The sequence below is a fragment of the Asterias amurensis genome, chromosome 15 (genome assembly GCF_032118995.1).
Source record: "Asterias amurensis chromosome 15, ASM3211899v1".
In the NCBI taxonomy this organism is placed as follows: Eukaryota; Metazoa; Echinodermata; class Asteroidea; order Forcipulatida; family Asteriidae; genus Asterias; species Asterias amurensis.
In genome coordinates, this window is record NC_092662.1 from 17,177,974 (window position 1) to 17,194,810 (window position 16,837).

Below are 16,837 nucleotides of genomic sequence, written 5' to 3' on the forward strand. Positions count from 1 at the left end.
TTTTCGTTGGTGACTTCTGTAAATGACGTCATATCCGCCATTTTGAATTAAGACACATTGTGCATGAAACATTTGTGGAGGAACCATCAAAACGATCGGATTAAATTGTGCTCCCCACCCCATTCCTACCACAGGAACTTCGTCTGCTGGAGGATGTTGATAATTGTGTCTGATAGCTGTTGTTGTTTGGGTTTTCTTTTTTGGTTATTCACCAATTCTGCTCTCCAAGTTAAATATTCAAAATTATCTTCACCGTTTCGCAACTTCAGTTCCTATTATACTATGCAGCTTAATTTAGACTTGCATATATTTTCTTAAATACTACACAATGGAAGAGAGTGTTCATCTTTAATAGAGTGACGGCCATTGTTGTTTTTCTGTCCAGTTGAAAATGGCACCAACAGAGGGCCAAATAGTTTTACACGTCTTCGATATTAGCAGTTGGCATACTGCTAATGGAGACAGGGGACACGACCAAGAATGTAGCAGTTTGTTTAAGAAGATCCTTTGAAACACTGCTTTAATGAGGTTTTTGTGTTAGATTTTAAACGTTCATGTTTTAAATGTGATTTACCCAAAAGTATCAGGAAAACCAAATATGAATCCATATCAGCTTAAACTTTGGGGTAGAACATTGACATGAATAAACATTGTATTCGTATGAAAAGAGAATTGTCATAACCCACAGTCAAAGTTGTGGTACAGTTTTGGTTATTGCCAGGAAAACAAAGCAACAGTTTTTATGCTGAAGTTACTTGTGACGACTTTCACAAACCGTTCGGAGAAAATAATGGTTCTCTCTGATCTGCTATCGGGACTTTTTGCTTCAATCCCGTACAAGACAAGATAGGTAAAAGCTCAAACAACTATTTTCCTGAAAACATGACTTTTAAAATGGAAGGAAGTTCAACAAAGTGTTCCACTTTCTACCGTCACATTAGCAGTTATACTTTAGATGTTACCTGAACGCTAAACAGTTTTAAAGAAAACGTTTCTCTTACAAATCAATGCTGTACCATATTGTTTACACTATAGTGTGTTTACTTGATGTGATCAGTTGAGACAATAGATTTTCAAATCAACTCAGTTAAGTATTCAAAAACTATTTAAAATTCTTAAATAAAAATTGTTTTATGCTCACATGTAACTGATAATTATTAGTATAAATAATATACATACAAAGAACAGGTGTAAATTCTATTTAATTAGATTGATAAACTAATTGCTATGTACGCAAACATTTGTTTTCCTTATTTTGTTTAAAATTAACACGCTTTTAAAAACTTTCCTACACAAAATCGGAAAGAGAACAAATTTATGGTAATTGCCTTTTGTTCAAATTCTCAAGCGACAAAAAGAATAAACAAGAGCTGTTTCGCTGCGCTGCGCTACGAAACAGCTAAAAACAAACAACTCTTCTGTATATTATTTCATGTATTCATTTAATTTAACTGTTTTAATTTTCAAAAGATATCCCAACCAATGTAAAACGCTATTTGCTTAAAACAAATTCATAAAATAATTCAAGACGCTGCATTCTAAGTCAAAACACCTGTTTAAGAAAAAGATGTTTTAGATGATTTCTGCAACCTTGTCATTGTAGATTATGTAATAATTTTTGTATATTTGTATGTGCATATTAATTTCCCTGTTCAATTCAGGTTTGTTCATAACATTATGTACAGTTATACATAAGGTCCATGCATTATTAAAACATACATGCAAGGACAAAGTTAGAATTGGAAATCATTTCTCATGAAGTTGTAATAAACCATTTCTCACATAAAACTTTTTGTGTGTGTTGGCAAGTTTTTTGATTTTATTGTTCTTGTGTATACTCTTCCGCAGTTTCCCATTATTAGGATAGGCGCCGTTTGCAGTTTGGCTTTGAGATCCGTGAAACGTTCTTTTATAGCTCCATGCTTCCATAAGTAGTTCACATTTTAATGTGGTGAAATCGTTGAAGTGGGAGGGGGAGGTGATGAAATTTACAACATTAACCCAAATGGTTTAAATTGAAGTTTGAATCAAAGCACCACGACTCGGATTTCGAGTCAAAACAGCTTAATGTATACGCGTAATTATTCACAACCACAAAAACACTCAGTGGGAGATGGAGGGTCGGTTTGGAAATTTACAACGTTAAAATGTTTTGAATTGCAATTAGAATCAGAAAACATCATACACTACTCTGATTTTGAGTCAACAAAACAACTTTATTTACAACAGAAACACATTAGACACAATGAGAATATTTTTGTTGAAAGAACATGCAGTGTAGTAGATGTTATGTTTATTTGTTAAGTGGATCACATCCATTGTACTCGGTTGTTATACAGAGGTAAACTTAGTGAGACATGGAAGCGGTTGCCCCCCCCCCCTCCCCCAACCATTCACAGAGGCATTTGACATTTCAAGCAATTGCACGTACACATTGTGGTCGCTTTGTCACTTGTAATTCTGGGAAATTTTTCACCGAGAATACAAGACGATAAAAACGTCTGAAAGTACTTCCCCTGTTTCTTTGTCACTGCAGTCTTGAAGTCTACCTCCTTGCGGTGACATAACCTTTCCCGGGTGTCTTAAAACAGCACTCTGATACATTTTGTGTTGTTTTCCTTGTTATTTTGTAACGGTACAAAACAGTAACGAGCCGAAAGCAACAACAGCAAAGCAACCTACTGTGATCTTAAGAACGGCTGCCTCACATTTTATTGTAAAACAAATAGAGTAAAAAAAATGTGTTTGAATTATTGTAAATGAAAATTTTAAAAAGTTAATAAATAAAAAATTTACTAAAAAAAATGTACTTCAAGGTTTTTACATTTTTAGATATGTTTAGGCCTATATGCGAGAACTGTTTCCCTTAAGGTAAATGTTTAAGTGCGTCATGGAAGATAAAACTTGGTTCATGTTGAACGGGGTGAACTATACGCATTGATTTTTACCTATGCGATGTATTAGGGTGAAAATAACATTACTCCACATTAATGTGAACTACTAAATTATCTTGGCTGGCGCCTTCCTGTAAAAGACTGTCGATTTATGACGTCGCGATATCTCAAATAACAGTTAGATTGTCTAATGAGTCTATAAATTCACGAAGAGAAGGATTCGTAAAGGGCAGGGTCAGTAAACCCGTCATTTAAAGGCAGTGGACACTATTGGTAAATGTCAAAGACCAGCCTTTACAGTTGGTGTATCTCAACATATGCATAAAATAACAAACCTGTGAAAATTTGAGCCAATCGGTCATCGAACTTGCGAGATAGTAATGAAAGAAAAAACACCCTTGTTACACGAATTGTGTGCGTTTAGATGGTTGATTTCGAGACCTCAAGTTCTAAATCTGAGGTCTCGAAATCAAATTCGTGGAAAATTACTTCTTTCTCGAAAACTATGGCACTTCAGAGGAAGCCGTTTCTCATGATGTTTTATACCATAAACCTCTCCCCATTACTCGTCACCAAGAAAGGTTTTGATGCTAATAAATATTTTGAGTAATTACCAATAGTGTCCACTGCCTTTAACATTACCAGGTAGGGAAATACTCTAGCCCTAGATAGGACTCTTCCTCTGTAGTACAATACGAAAGTGGAAGACCACCAGGGGCCAATTTCTTAGAGCACGAAAATAGTTCGCTTATTTTACACATGTTACTGGCAAAAATTTCATGCCATATACATTGCTTGTGACTGGTATTTAGCTGGTGTTTACTTAGCATAACAATTGAGTGGAGTCTTGGCCGGTAATCTGATTTTACTAAGCAAGGATTTTTTTGCTTAAGCAAAATTTTGTGCTTAAGCAGCTCTATGAAATTGGGCCCTGGGCTAGGCAATACTCTATTCGATTCAACTTGGAAGCAGTTCGGCGTAATCCGTTTTCGATTCATCATTTAAATGTTATGCTTGTAGCTAAATTAAGCAGGAAACTATAGTTCCAAACGGTGAGTGATATAGTATTTTGATTACTTTATTATGGTTAGCATATGTTTGAGTTTAAGAAAATGCTTGTGCTTTTATGCGTGAAATTTTGCCCTTCAGATCTATACGCACGATCCCAGAAGGTTAAGTGCATAGTTATATAAAACAAAGCCTCAGATAAATACATATAAGATGCTTTTTGTGTAGTAGTCGACCCATCACCCTCTGCTGATAAAATCCAATTTGGGACCGCTCTGTGAAAATGAGTCAGATGTAGGCAATTGCAGGACTTGAGTTATATGCATGGCTAGAAAGAACACATCACCAGCAGTAATTTGGTACGTGTCTAAGCTTTGGGGTGTATCGCGTTGCTGAGTTACTCCCGGTTGAAATTAGCCACTACACCATTTTTTGTGAAAAACGAATTACAAGTAAAATGATATTTTAAACTACCATTGTGTGCAAAAAAGATACAAATTAGACATAAGTATGATCACAAAATTGTTGTATTCATAGCTTTATTGCATAAAAGTAAGTGTTCTAAAGGTTAACCATGCAACTAAAGATCTTTTCTTTCTTTTTTACATTTTCCACATTAAACTGTCCATAACTTAATATTGCATTGGGCGACATGTGACTCATTTTCACAGAGTGGGTCACATTTTTCATCGACAAACTATTTGTGAAGTCTTCAATATCCTGAAAAACAACAATCCAATTTTGTGAGATGTAAATTAAAATGACATGTTTTTCCTGCAGACTATTGGGGCAGGCAGATCAAGATTGCCAGAGATCTATGGTCTGATCGTGAATTGAAAGCTTTGTATGAGAGGACATGTTCCTCAAAGCCAATATTAAAAACAACCCCGTGTGTCTATAAAAACACCCTCCAGTATTTTAGTAACGTAAACTTCAACGGTGGAAACCCTGTCACTATGGAGACAGTGATGTCACGAGTTACTGATCGAAAAACGAGAGGAAACCTTGTGCCCGAGTAGGAGCAATTCTTGCATTGCCTCCCCGCATCATCTGTAACCAGGCATGCTCCGCCGCACCGTAAAGGTTCCAATTGACACTCCCGGCTAAAATTAAACAATATTATGGCGTCTTGGAGTTACCAGATCGGAATAGTGAAAAGCAAACAACAACAACTCCAATGCTACACATCATAATTATTTGCATTCATTACGATTCGGATGCTTTTTAAAGACATCGATGACATCATCATTGCCATGGCAATACCGGGTAGTCATTCCATTGTTGATAAACCAATTAGCCATGACTTAGTTTTTTAGGTCGGTTGTTTTGGTGCAACCTTAAACAAACAACGAATCGCCGAAGGGCATGTTTGTCCCAATACAATGTCTATATTTGGAATGAAACTAACGGAAATATCTTATTTTCACCTCCTTAATGCTAGAACGTCTTCAGAGATAATGAAGATTAATGAGGTGGAACACAAACAGAAATCCCAAACTGAGCTTCTTAAATCAAGCATCTTGACATCGAGCTAGTATATACAGGGATAATGTTCAGAGAGCGTCTTTGGCAAAATGACAAGTTTAATTTCTGAAGATGAGATTCAGAATTATATACCGAGAATCATAGTTAAAAAGGAAGCATACACTTGAAGTTGAAGTATCTCATCACTTTGTTGGAGAACTGCAGGCCCTATATAAGGTAAATATTCACCGTGCATATTGTGAAAGGGGACACTATTTTTATCGAAGGCTCATATTGAGCCGTAGGTTCGGACTAAAACAAACTCTGTCTCATTTTTTTTTAAACAGAAAAATGGCACACAGAATGATGACGACTTTCTCAAAAAAGACGAATACAATTATCGTTTGAGTTATTTGTCGAGTTGGATGGTTCATTGGCTTGGCGACCAAACCGCAAAAAAACACCAAAAAACAGAACGCAGCTTTGTGTTAACTTTTTTGACTTTTTTACCATTAAACTAATTCTGAGAACACTCACGTTACGTATCAATAATGTTATAAAATCTATACATCCGGAAAGTAAACAAATGCAATTGAATTGATGTTTTCGTAATGTACCATTAAAACTAAAATTCGGAGAATACTTTTGTTTCCATCATGAACGCTTCCTCCGCAAGTGCATCTTGACGGACAACCAAAACAGAATTCGTAAAATGCCTTTCCCTGAAAAAATGCATTCACTTTATCATACCATTCAATCAATATTGAGAGAAAAATGATGTGTACACAAGCACTTTTGTGTAAATACTTCATAATATTTCCAAAAGGGCATGCACCAAAGTGTGACGGGCTCCCGGACTTTGAACAACTCCTGAGATGCAAATTGAAAAATGTCACATTTTTTGTTCACATTCCATTTTTCACCACTGCTTGTTTAGTTGACTCACAACAGGGTATGAACTGAACAACTACTTTTGCAATGTGACTTGAGGATAGATATTGTCGTCTAATTACTGAATCATAATTTCTTGATTTGTGCAATTCATAATCATAGGCGATAAACCAATGTGTGAATGGGAGAGATTTGCTGTTGCTATAGCTTGTCGTTAGTGGGAGTTTGCTGAATTCCCTTTACGGGAATTTAAACAAACAAACAAACAAACAAACAAACAAATAAACAAACAAACAAACAAACAAATAAACAAAAAAAGCCTCCGGAAATTTTAATCCACGTAGTAACTGAAATAAAACACAAATGTTGGCCATATTTCAAGTTTCAGGCTGAGACCCTGGCCAAAATTCCCAAGACAGCACTCTCTTCCTTGGAGCTACATCTTGTGTTTTCATAATGTTAGACATCTTGGGGTCGGTTATTTAAATGAAGTCTGTTATTTCTTTTGAAATAACACTCAATGAACGGACAGGAGGGGAAGGAAACTTTAGTGTGGTAAAAACATAGGTTTTCTCGGTCAAATTCAGAAAATGAGCAGCCAATTTCATTTTCATGCGTTCGAGTTAAAGCTGTTTTGCCTCTCCAGTTGTTACTGCGTTTCAAATTCAGAATTCGGCCATTCAATTTCGTTTTGAGTAGATTCAAATTCTTTAGCACTCTGTTCAATTTAGCGTATCGTCATTCTTGTTCAAGACACGCACGCCTCTAGAAGCGTCTGCGAATTTGAATGCTGCTTTGATGAATTGTTAAATTGAAATACTACTTTGATAAATTCGAATGACGTAACATTACATTTTTGACTAATCATAAAACGAAATCGAATGACCATTTTCAGCAGTATTCGATTTCGCGCGAAATAGAATAGCTTGGTGGTTAAATTGGCTGCTCATTTGCCGAAATTAACAGAGAAAACTTATAGTATATTACAGAAGTTAGTGCTTGAAATCATCTTGACTACAAAATATGCAGTCATGTTGGTTACTATTTTATTGTTTTTGTATAATTTTTATTGTATCGAATTATATTTATTCTATCGAATTTTATTCCCCCCCCCCCAAAAAAAAAAAAAAAAAAAAAAAACTTATGATAAAGAAGGAGAGGTAAGCAAAACAAAACATGAAATTACTTGTGCAAGTTTTGTTTCATGTATTCCCCCATTCACTTATATAATGTCAAGAATGCATCTGGCAGAAGACATTATAAAAAATACTAGAAATTTGTCGCCTAGTTACTGAATCACAATTGATTTGTGAACTTCATTATCATAGATTTAAACCAAGGTTTGTTCGAGAGTGATTGGCTGTCTTCAGCTTGGTGTTTATAATTATTATTCCCTTATGTGACCTTTGCCGCGAGTTCCCTTGTTGGAAATGTTCATCTAAACAACCGTTTAAAATATTGTTAGAGGTACCTTGTTGTGGATAGTGGATTGGGTAGAAGTTGCATTGCCACTTGATGGCGCTATGCAACCTGAACGGTTCGTTGGAGTGATCATCCTTAATCAGGAATACCTCCCTCTAGAGACGTGAACAAATTGTACATTCTTTTTTTCTGGTAAATCGGAATAGCGCCATCTTTGTTGATGCGGAAGTACACGAGTTTTCAACGAGACTCGCACTGTGTCGAGACTCTAATTTCACAATATTATTTCAAAGTTGTTTTCGTGAAAGTATGTGAAAATATCTCTTTCCTACTTGGTCGAGTGGTTTGTTTTTACTTATTTGCAAACTCAACACAGCACCCACAACCCACATTATGTTGTAATTATCAATAATTCATGGCAATAACTGAGACAGAGAACACTAATCATTTATATGCATTAGTTAACTTATTTATTTTAAAACACATTAAAACTTTACTTGAGAATTTTAGTCAATTCAAGACAAGGAGCCCACACACTCTTTGTCTTGAACTAAGAAGCTGTGACCATAAATGAAAAAATACATTTAATATACAAATTAATGTCATTGTGAAAAATACATTGATGACAAGCCCAAAATCTTATTATTCATTTTTAAACAATACCCTGCCAAAGTGTTAGACATTTTTACACACTCCCACATTTAAAAACTTTGCTAACGATAAGGGCAACTAGAGACCAAACATTTCTGCAAATTTTCTGTTAAATAATTCCCAACATTCTGATCGTAAAATAAACGACTTGGCCTTGGATCTAAAAGACAAGTTAATGATGCGGTCCCATTTTAAAAATAAATATGTTTCGCCCAACCTCACCACATTCAAATACATGTAGAAACAAAATACGGTGATTAAACAAATAAAATTTAATTTAAAGCCCCCAACAAAATCAGTGGAAATGTTTATTTCAAATCAATTTTGATTGTCGCCCAGTCAGAAAATTCTTACACTATTTCATTCCAATAAGAGTTTCCAAAACAATACGATAAGGAGTTGGGTTTTAAACGTGACCTACATCTCTTTTAAACTGTTGAGTTCATGTAAAACTTACTAAAAAGTGTTAAAACAAAAGATAAGAGACTGATTTTTTCTCCTTTTAACTTTGTACATGGAAGCAATAAGGGTCCACCTGTTTTAATTTGTGATGTGAAATGATAAATGAACCAGAAATAAACAAAGGTAACACTTTAAGGAGGTATGTTGAAATGATGAAATTGCATCATTTTTAAAAACGCTCCAGTAGAAAGCAATAGCTATATTTTAACCAGGCAGACTTTGACGCTAACTAGAGTCGGAACTCTGATTCAAGTCTTCAATTCTTTCATAGCTAACCATGTTTTTTCCACTCATTATGAGCGAGTATCTGTTATCAGAAACAGGACAATTTGTAAATGTACATGTACCAGGGGGAGATTGCGATTCATTAGTGGAGTGCTGAGTGTATATTTAGAAGGTGGATTCCCAATCGTCAAGTACTGTCGATCGCACGATTGCTTCAGTCACTCGGTATGGGTCACAGTTAGAAGATGGCCGACGATCTTCCAAGTATCCCATTCGTTCTTCACCAACCTGAATAAAACAAAATTAAAAAACCCCATTAACATCCAACTTCAACTTGTCTTGCATTATATTCTACTACCAAAGAGTGAATTTTTGCAACTCAGGAGACTTCTCAGTTCAACTTCTACCTGGCTTGAAGAATGGAAATCGGCCAGGATTACGTCAACTTCTCAGCAAGTAGATAGATAAACACATTGTGTAACTGCAAACCAAACAAAACTACATGAACGATGGCAACAAAAAACCTCCTTCTCATTGTCATAGGTCCATGGCTAAATAAACAGCACGAGCCTGGAACGTGAAAATAACCGACATTTCATTGCCATATCTAGATCTTTTGGAGTATATCAACCCTTGGAAAGACCGACAGCTTTGACCTTTGCCTTTTTCTTATCATCTTTCTTGTTTAATTTGTTGAATGTCTACATGCTTTATTTAGTCCATTGTTCTGTGAGTGCGTCACACACCAAAAGCATGCAAGAACATGGTTCCTTTATCATTTGAAGTGGATGTCGAAGTCAAACTCAAACTATGTTGGACTCGTTGACCTGATGAAATTTTTCTGAAGTTCAAGTCAATGAACTGTAGGCTATTTCTCAATTAAAGAATAGTTTGGTTCCATTATGGTATATTGTGAACTTGTGTCCATAAACCCATTCATAACTGACAATAAGTCAAGGTGACATACCTGGCGGGGTATTCTGATGCTGCAGCCACGGTTGGCCACACCAGAGGAGAAATCATGGATGCTTGATGTTTCATGTCTCCCAGTTAACCGACGAGCGTTGTCACTTCCATCTTTAGGGTCATACGCTCTAATGTGCTCGTCATGATGCTTGGCGAGAAGCTCGATGGCTTTCTGGATTGGGCTGAGGGAAAAAGAAATACAATAGACATCTTCAATGCACGATTGAACATCAAAATATTTGACATCTTCAAGCGTTAGTTCGAGTGTAGAAGTTCTCAAGACAGACAAATTTACTTTGCAAACAGATAATGTGTATTTTAGCACCTTTCAGAGTCAAAACTAAATTGTGTCCAACAAATATCAAACCACAAGGGAAACTGATTGAATGTTCAAGCGTCAAGTGAATTTTTTGTGCAAACAAATTTTACAACATTTATTTTTTTTCTTGCATTTTCAGAATTGATTGAAGGTTACTTACACAATGCCTTCTGGTTCTCTCATCTCTTTTGTGCTGTAGTTACAGTGGGCACCAGCTCCATTCCAATCTCCTTCCATTGGCTTAGGGTCTAGGGAGCATACTACGCCAAAGTCTTCACAGACACGGTGAAGGATGAAGCGAGCAATCCATAAATGGTCTCCCATTTTGATTCCTTCACAGGGCCCAACTTGGAACTCCCACTGGGCGGGCATCACTTCAGCGTTTGTTCCAGCGATTTCTACTCCGGCGTAGAGACAAGCTTTATAGTGAGCTTCAACGATGGCGCGACCAAAGACTTTGTTGGCTCCGACACCACAGTAATAAGGTCCTGCATACAAATAATTTTAAGACACAATTATTGAAGGCAGAGTGGGGAAACCACCAAGAGGTTTGAAACAAAATTTTGTTTATCAAGGTTAGTGCCCGTTACATTAACTTTTTATATAAATGCAGCCTCTTTAAACAAAACCAAAACTACCTCCGAGTCTTTTATGTATGGGAATCAACACATGCATGATATTTGGCTCTTGTGGGAAAAAAGTAGGACAACTTTAAAAGTTTAAGGTCTAACCTTCGGCTACTTAATAAGAATTCTGCCGATTTTTCCGAGGGCCACCAATAACGGAAAGCAGACGTAAGTAGGCAGAATATTGTGCTCGCTTTAACATTGGACACTCAAGAGAACTAAAAAATGATAGCAACACAATTTACCTTGTGGTCCAGGGAATCCCAGCTTGGGCCAGCCGAATGGATGACCATCCTGAGCTAGAAGTGTGTATTCTTGCTCAATGCCGAACCATGGTACTGATGCCTTCGCCTTCTCCATCACCTTGTTACATGAATATCTGTAGTTGGTCTCTGTAAATTAATGAAGGAAACACACTGGGTTCAACCCAAGGAACTCGAGAAACTTTTATTTCCCACATCTATGAAAATGACAAGTTGTGTAATGCACGTAAAAGAACCCAGTGCACTAATTGTAAAGTTAAAAACGGTTCACTTTGGTTTTCCTGGCTCGGCAGCATGTTGCGCTACAGCATGGTAAAGGAAAGGTAGTGTACTTTATAAAAAAGGGATACCTTCCAAGGACAAAATACTAAGCAATTGATACGCACCTAGGGGTGTGACAAAGAGCTATATAAGAACCTAGAACTATTACTATCTCTCTTCGAATGAAATTGTAGAAATGGGTTGCACAGATGCATCTCAGCAAATGATAACTTTGACTATTGACTATTGAATCATGTTTTGATAGCACTTTCACATTTTGGAGTTTTTTTGTTTTTTTTGGGGGGAGGGGGAATTCCATAAACAATTGGTAGAACTTACCGGCTGGTCTTTTGTCGTACTTCAACACCTCACACATAACAAGTTTGTTGTCTCCTCTACGGAAGGGATCTTTAAATAGCGCCCTCGGGACGATGTACATGTCGCTGTTAGATCCTTCCGATTGAGCTGTGCTGGACCCATCGTAGTTCCAAATGGGCAAATCTGAAGCAGAACAATATCGTTTTTAGAATATTTATATTTTATTTAACCAACTTGCTTCTACAGAAAGATAAGGTCTCTTTTGCTCCAGTAGTGGCATTTTAATAAGGAACTCAAAATAAGCCCAGTGCTTACTTCCTGCACGAATGCAAATCAAATTTTGACACATGGCTGTTTTCGCTCTGAATGTTTCACAGTTAAACATGTCTGAGTTTTTAAGACACCAATTTATTTCATAACAAATGAAAAATTGGTGGCAGTATTTTGAAATGTTCCCATTTTTAATTTGTTTTGTATACTAACCTTCAGGTCTTTCTGGTACTTTGGCGCAGGTTTTTGTCTTACACCGGACATTTTCTCCAGATCCATCAATCCATATATACATGCATTGTACTCTACCATCTGATGGCAGGTCCATATAGCTATCCAGGACTGTTCTGTCGAGGCCTGCTGAGTAGTCGGCCATTTTGTCTGCAAAGTAAGAAAAAAGTTGCTCAGAAAACAGTTTGAAGATTTTACCATGGTACGTTTATTAAACATTTTTGAGTTGCTGAACTACGAGACCTTATAAGTTTAGTTTATTTGTTTGTTACTTTTTTGGGGATGAGGTTCCCAAACCCCAATCGCAATAAATTATTTTACTGTTTTTAGATAGAACACACAGGAATGAGGATATAACATTAGCAAGTATTTTTCCTCAAGACAACCTTCCTTGGGAACAAAATAGTCATTTGTCGAGTGTATGATCATAAAATAAAACTTTCGTTTTTACAGTTTGTGTTTACTCCAGATGGAACAGCACTACATTTCCAACTCTTCATAAACTACACTACACAGCAGTTCACTTTCCATACATTATTGTCTTCAATTTCAACAAAAACAAGCAATTTAACTTAGTTTAGATCTTATTTATCTCTTTACTTTCAATCATGGGCAATACACCAATGCAACTGCGTTTGCTTTCTGTAGTAAAAAAAAAGTGGTTCCCCACCCATCATTCAGGGAAATTACTCATCCAAAACTGTATACAATTTACATTGAAGTAGTTTTCACTCGTTCATGCACGTATTTTTGTCAACCTTCCAAAACCCTTTGACTGCATGGTGATGACGTCAATGAATGCGATTGTAAACAATGACCAACTGAACACACACACCCAGCATACAGAGGGGGCGCCGTGGCGTAATCCATCCACATGGTCGCTCAAATGACCCGGCCTTGCCCTCGCTCTTCAATTACAGTTTTCACCCATCGCTTTAAATTGTCAGGAATCAATATCAAGTTAAATACACGGTTTTTACTGTTTCAAAAACCCTACGACTAAAATATTACTTCTAGATTTAATTGAAAAGATAATATTTAGCGTGCATGAACTCGTGGCGCGGTAGATTTCCAACAACAAAACAAAACTACACGATATAGACATCATTATTTCTTAACAAAATGTGTCTGAGAAAACAATCTTATCATAAAAACATACAAATATCAATGATAAATTTCATCAAATAGTTTTCCCTTACCTTTTGAGTTGAAGTTGGTGAATACACGGAGAAAAAAAGCAAGATTTTTTAGCAGTAACAGTGTAGGCGGCAGTACCAGTGTCAAAACACGTTCTGAATACCGCGAAACCTTGCCGCGAGAGTATACTAGAAATCCTGCTGAATGGGCTCGTCGTGATTGGTTGATCGTCTAAGTAGCACGCGAGTACCTCATTCTGATTGGCTATTACTACCAGTGAATAGTGGGACGTGAATGTTATTATTATGGTTGAACATGTGCTGTAAAGATGACGGGGCTTTGCAGACACGCACGCCGCGAATGCTTGCTGCGGTAATGTAATAGGAATTAACGTGGTAAAATTATTACAATGGCAATCCATCCACGTGCTTCTCCAAGTGTCCGAATTATTTCCGAAAAAAGACAAAGGAGAAATTCTTTCTTCTCATTAACATTAGCGCGTGTATTTTTAAGTGAGATTTCGCGCCATGCAGCATAGAGAGGTGGGTATGCAACGGTCACGACTGAGCACCATCCGGACAGTAAGGCCCTATTTCTACCTCCATCTATTTCTACTCCCTATGGTAGAGCTATATGTGTCATAAGAAGAAACTATAACTTAATAAATAGTAAACTTGCGGGTACAACCATGTGAAAGTTCATCATTTGGGGTCTATGACTTAAAATTGCAAACTAGTTCGTGTTGGCATTTTGATCACCAGTGTTCCCCTTGGCCCAAGATAATACTGTTCTATAATTATGTTGATGCCACTATAGGTCAGTGACCTTTCATGACCCTGAGTTTTCAGACTTCAAACACCCTATTCACCCGCAGTGCCCGTAACATGTGGGGCTTTTTCGCCATCTCAAAACTAATTTACATTTTTGTAACTTTCTGCAGATAATATTCAGGCGAGAAGCAGAACCTTATCATAAATGTATGATAGGGTCTGTCTTAAAAACAAAATCTATACAATGATGATAATTCATAGCAACTTCTTGCCCAGCTAATTTGTTCACAATTTGTTCATGTCATGTCAGTTCACTCTGAAGAGAGGCCCTTATATTCCCATCTTAGTTCTGCCACGAGCAGAGTTTGCTCTACGGTCGGCTTCTTTGCCTCCTTCCAGGCGCTTACCTCACATTTTGGTCCCAAATTGCTATGCTTTTAACACAATCAACAAATCACAGACGACGATCAATCTGAACATTATTCAATAAGGAAACAATGACGTCATATGATGAAAGACAACGTGAAGTGCACTGCCACCCTAGGGAGTTCGTGTATGTAGAGTATATTGAGTGACGTCACAACTTTATCACCGTCTCCTAAGAAAACAGCCTAATTAACGGGGATGAAGCTTTATAGCCGTGTGGTTGCCATGGGAATGATCCCATCATGGATCCCATGACTTGTGTTGACTAACAATAACACCCTTGCTTTTACAAATCCGAGATCGATCGGACAACGGGAGAATAGAAGATTGCCCCTATGCCGAATGCAGGAAGTAGGCCGACTATGCGGGGGCCTATTCATTTTATTCAATTCAATTCATGGACATATTTTGCTTTTAAGTAGAGCAGGGGCAACTAAAACTTAAACATTATAAGAACGCTCAACCAGTAGAAATTATTGTACCTCCAAGTTATAAAATATTTGATGTGGCAAACAATGGGGATATGTTCCAGATAACATGCACCGTGAATATTACGAATTGTTTTTTTTCTGTAACAAAAACAATTTTGACACTTTAGTACAACACAGACTACTAATAATATGGTCGTTCCAAGAGAGATTTTCATCAATAAGAATGCCAAGGAGTTTTGTGAATTTCACTTTGCTTAAAATAGTATTATTTAAAATAAGTGGAGCATCTTGATAATGTGTGCTGTTTTGCAGGACAAATAATATAATTGGTCTTATATCAAAGTAGTGACGTGTTGTTAATGAATTGACGACATCCACGGTGAATATAAGACCCAGATAAGCTTGTGTGTCCCTGGGGAGCTCATCAAGTAAAAGGAGTTGCGTGAAGTGAATCGATAGATTCCACACACTAATAACACTATAGATAGACCAGTGGATTATTGAACGTCTCATCCTTATTATTGCATGCGGGGATAGCTCAGGGGTGGCTGTCCCTTGTCTGTTATTCATGGTTGGACATGGCTTCTTTTCCCCTCATTTCATCCATGGATTGATTTCCTTCCATTTGATACAGTCTTGGTTTGTCTAGTCTCTAATCATGGAGGTATAGACATTTCGTATTTCTACTGCCTACTCTTTCGGAATGAAAAAACATATTTCGAAGCACACGGCCACCCACTTGAATGAACCAAGCATTTTTTAAATTGAGCCTATTATAATTTATAGAAACGATTGAATTGTTTAAAATTGGAGCAAGTGTTTTTCACATAACATTTCACAATAATTTCATACTTCACGAGTATCCAAAAATACGACCTCTTCCCAACAAAATAAGTTAAGCACGAACTCATAATCTGTTAAAATTATAAAGCCTACAAAAATAGGCCTCAATAATGTTATTCTCCTGTGAAATTGAACCTTGTTTGACTTGCAACATGCATCGCGCGAGTGGCTGTCACGGGACCCAAAACAATGAGTATAATTACCATAGAAACTACCAAAAGGTCCCTCATGGGGTGAACCGAGGACACCACCAGCCTGAATTACGAAATAAAAACAAAAAACTACGACATATTTATTGCAAAGTCGGTCAATTTTTGACTGTTCAAACTATCAAGGACTATATATCGTTAGGAAACGGCTGCAGAAAAAAACTTAACTCGCGAAAAATAATCAACCTTTGGGAAGCTGTACAATGAAAACATTTTGCTTATATCCTTTCGACCTTTCGCATTGTTTGATCCTCACATTGTTGCTGTGGATACCATATTTCCTCCATGCTCTGACGAACCCAAACATCTTAGCCTATAGGTGAATTTTCCCAGGTTTTTGGGGAACATTGTTCCAAATTTCATTATGTTTTTGTGACAAAAACAATAAAATAAGTAAAATACAAAACTGACATCAAAGTTTTAAAAGTTTAGTACCGAAAACGTTGTCCTGTTTTCGCATTGTCAATTTAATTGCATCAACAATCAATAATTAGTGAACAAACAATATACATTTTTACACAAAATTAGCATTGACGCATAATGTAGGCCAGTTTTACGTCACACGTCATGATCACGCCAGATGGCATCTCACCACAACAGACAGCGGGGTTTCTTACAGATCACGATTCTTACGGATCACGGTCAACCTTTCGATTGTTAATAACAAAAACACTTCAAGTTTGCCTAAAGGAAGTCCTTCTAAACTCCACATGAATAATGGCTATTGCTCAAGGACACACAGTTACACAA

General features: G+C 36.8%; 1 protein-coding gene across 1 annotated transcript; it reads right to left on the reverse strand.

Annotated features, from left to right (window-relative positions):
- Positions 1-8,126: 8,126 nt before the first annotated feature.
- LOC139948304 (glutamine synthetase-like) lies at positions 8,127-13,616 on the reverse strand. Its single transcript, XM_071946418.1, has 7 exons — positions 13,471-13,616; positions 12,254-12,421; positions 11,792-11,953; positions 11,174-11,320; positions 10,463-10,790; positions 9,985-10,165; positions 8,127-9,305 (listed from the first exon to the last, which is right to left on the reverse strand). The coding sequence occupies exons 2-7, from the start codon at positions 12,414-12,416 to the stop codon at positions 9,183-9,185; spliced, it is 1,104 nt and encodes a 367-aa protein (XP_071802519.1). The 5' UTR covers positions 12,417-12,421; positions 13,471-13,616; the 3' UTR covers positions 8,127-9,182.
- Positions 13,617-16,837: the final 3,221 nt, after the last annotated feature.

Bases quoted from the DNA above. Each gene is read 5' to 3' on its own strand.
- LOC139948304 (XM_071946418.1), bottom strand. From the start codon at position 12,416: ATGGCCGACTACTCAGCAGGCCTCGACAGAACAGTCCTGGATAGCTAT. The intron at 11,321-11,791 runs GTAAGTTCTACC...ATTAATTTACAG, and splicing joins GTACGACAAAAGACCAGCCG to AGACCAACTACAGATATTCA. The intron at 10,166-10,462 runs GTAAGTAACCTT...TTTTTCCCTCAG, and splicing joins AGAGAACCAGAAGGCATTGT to CCCAATCCAGAAAGCCATCG.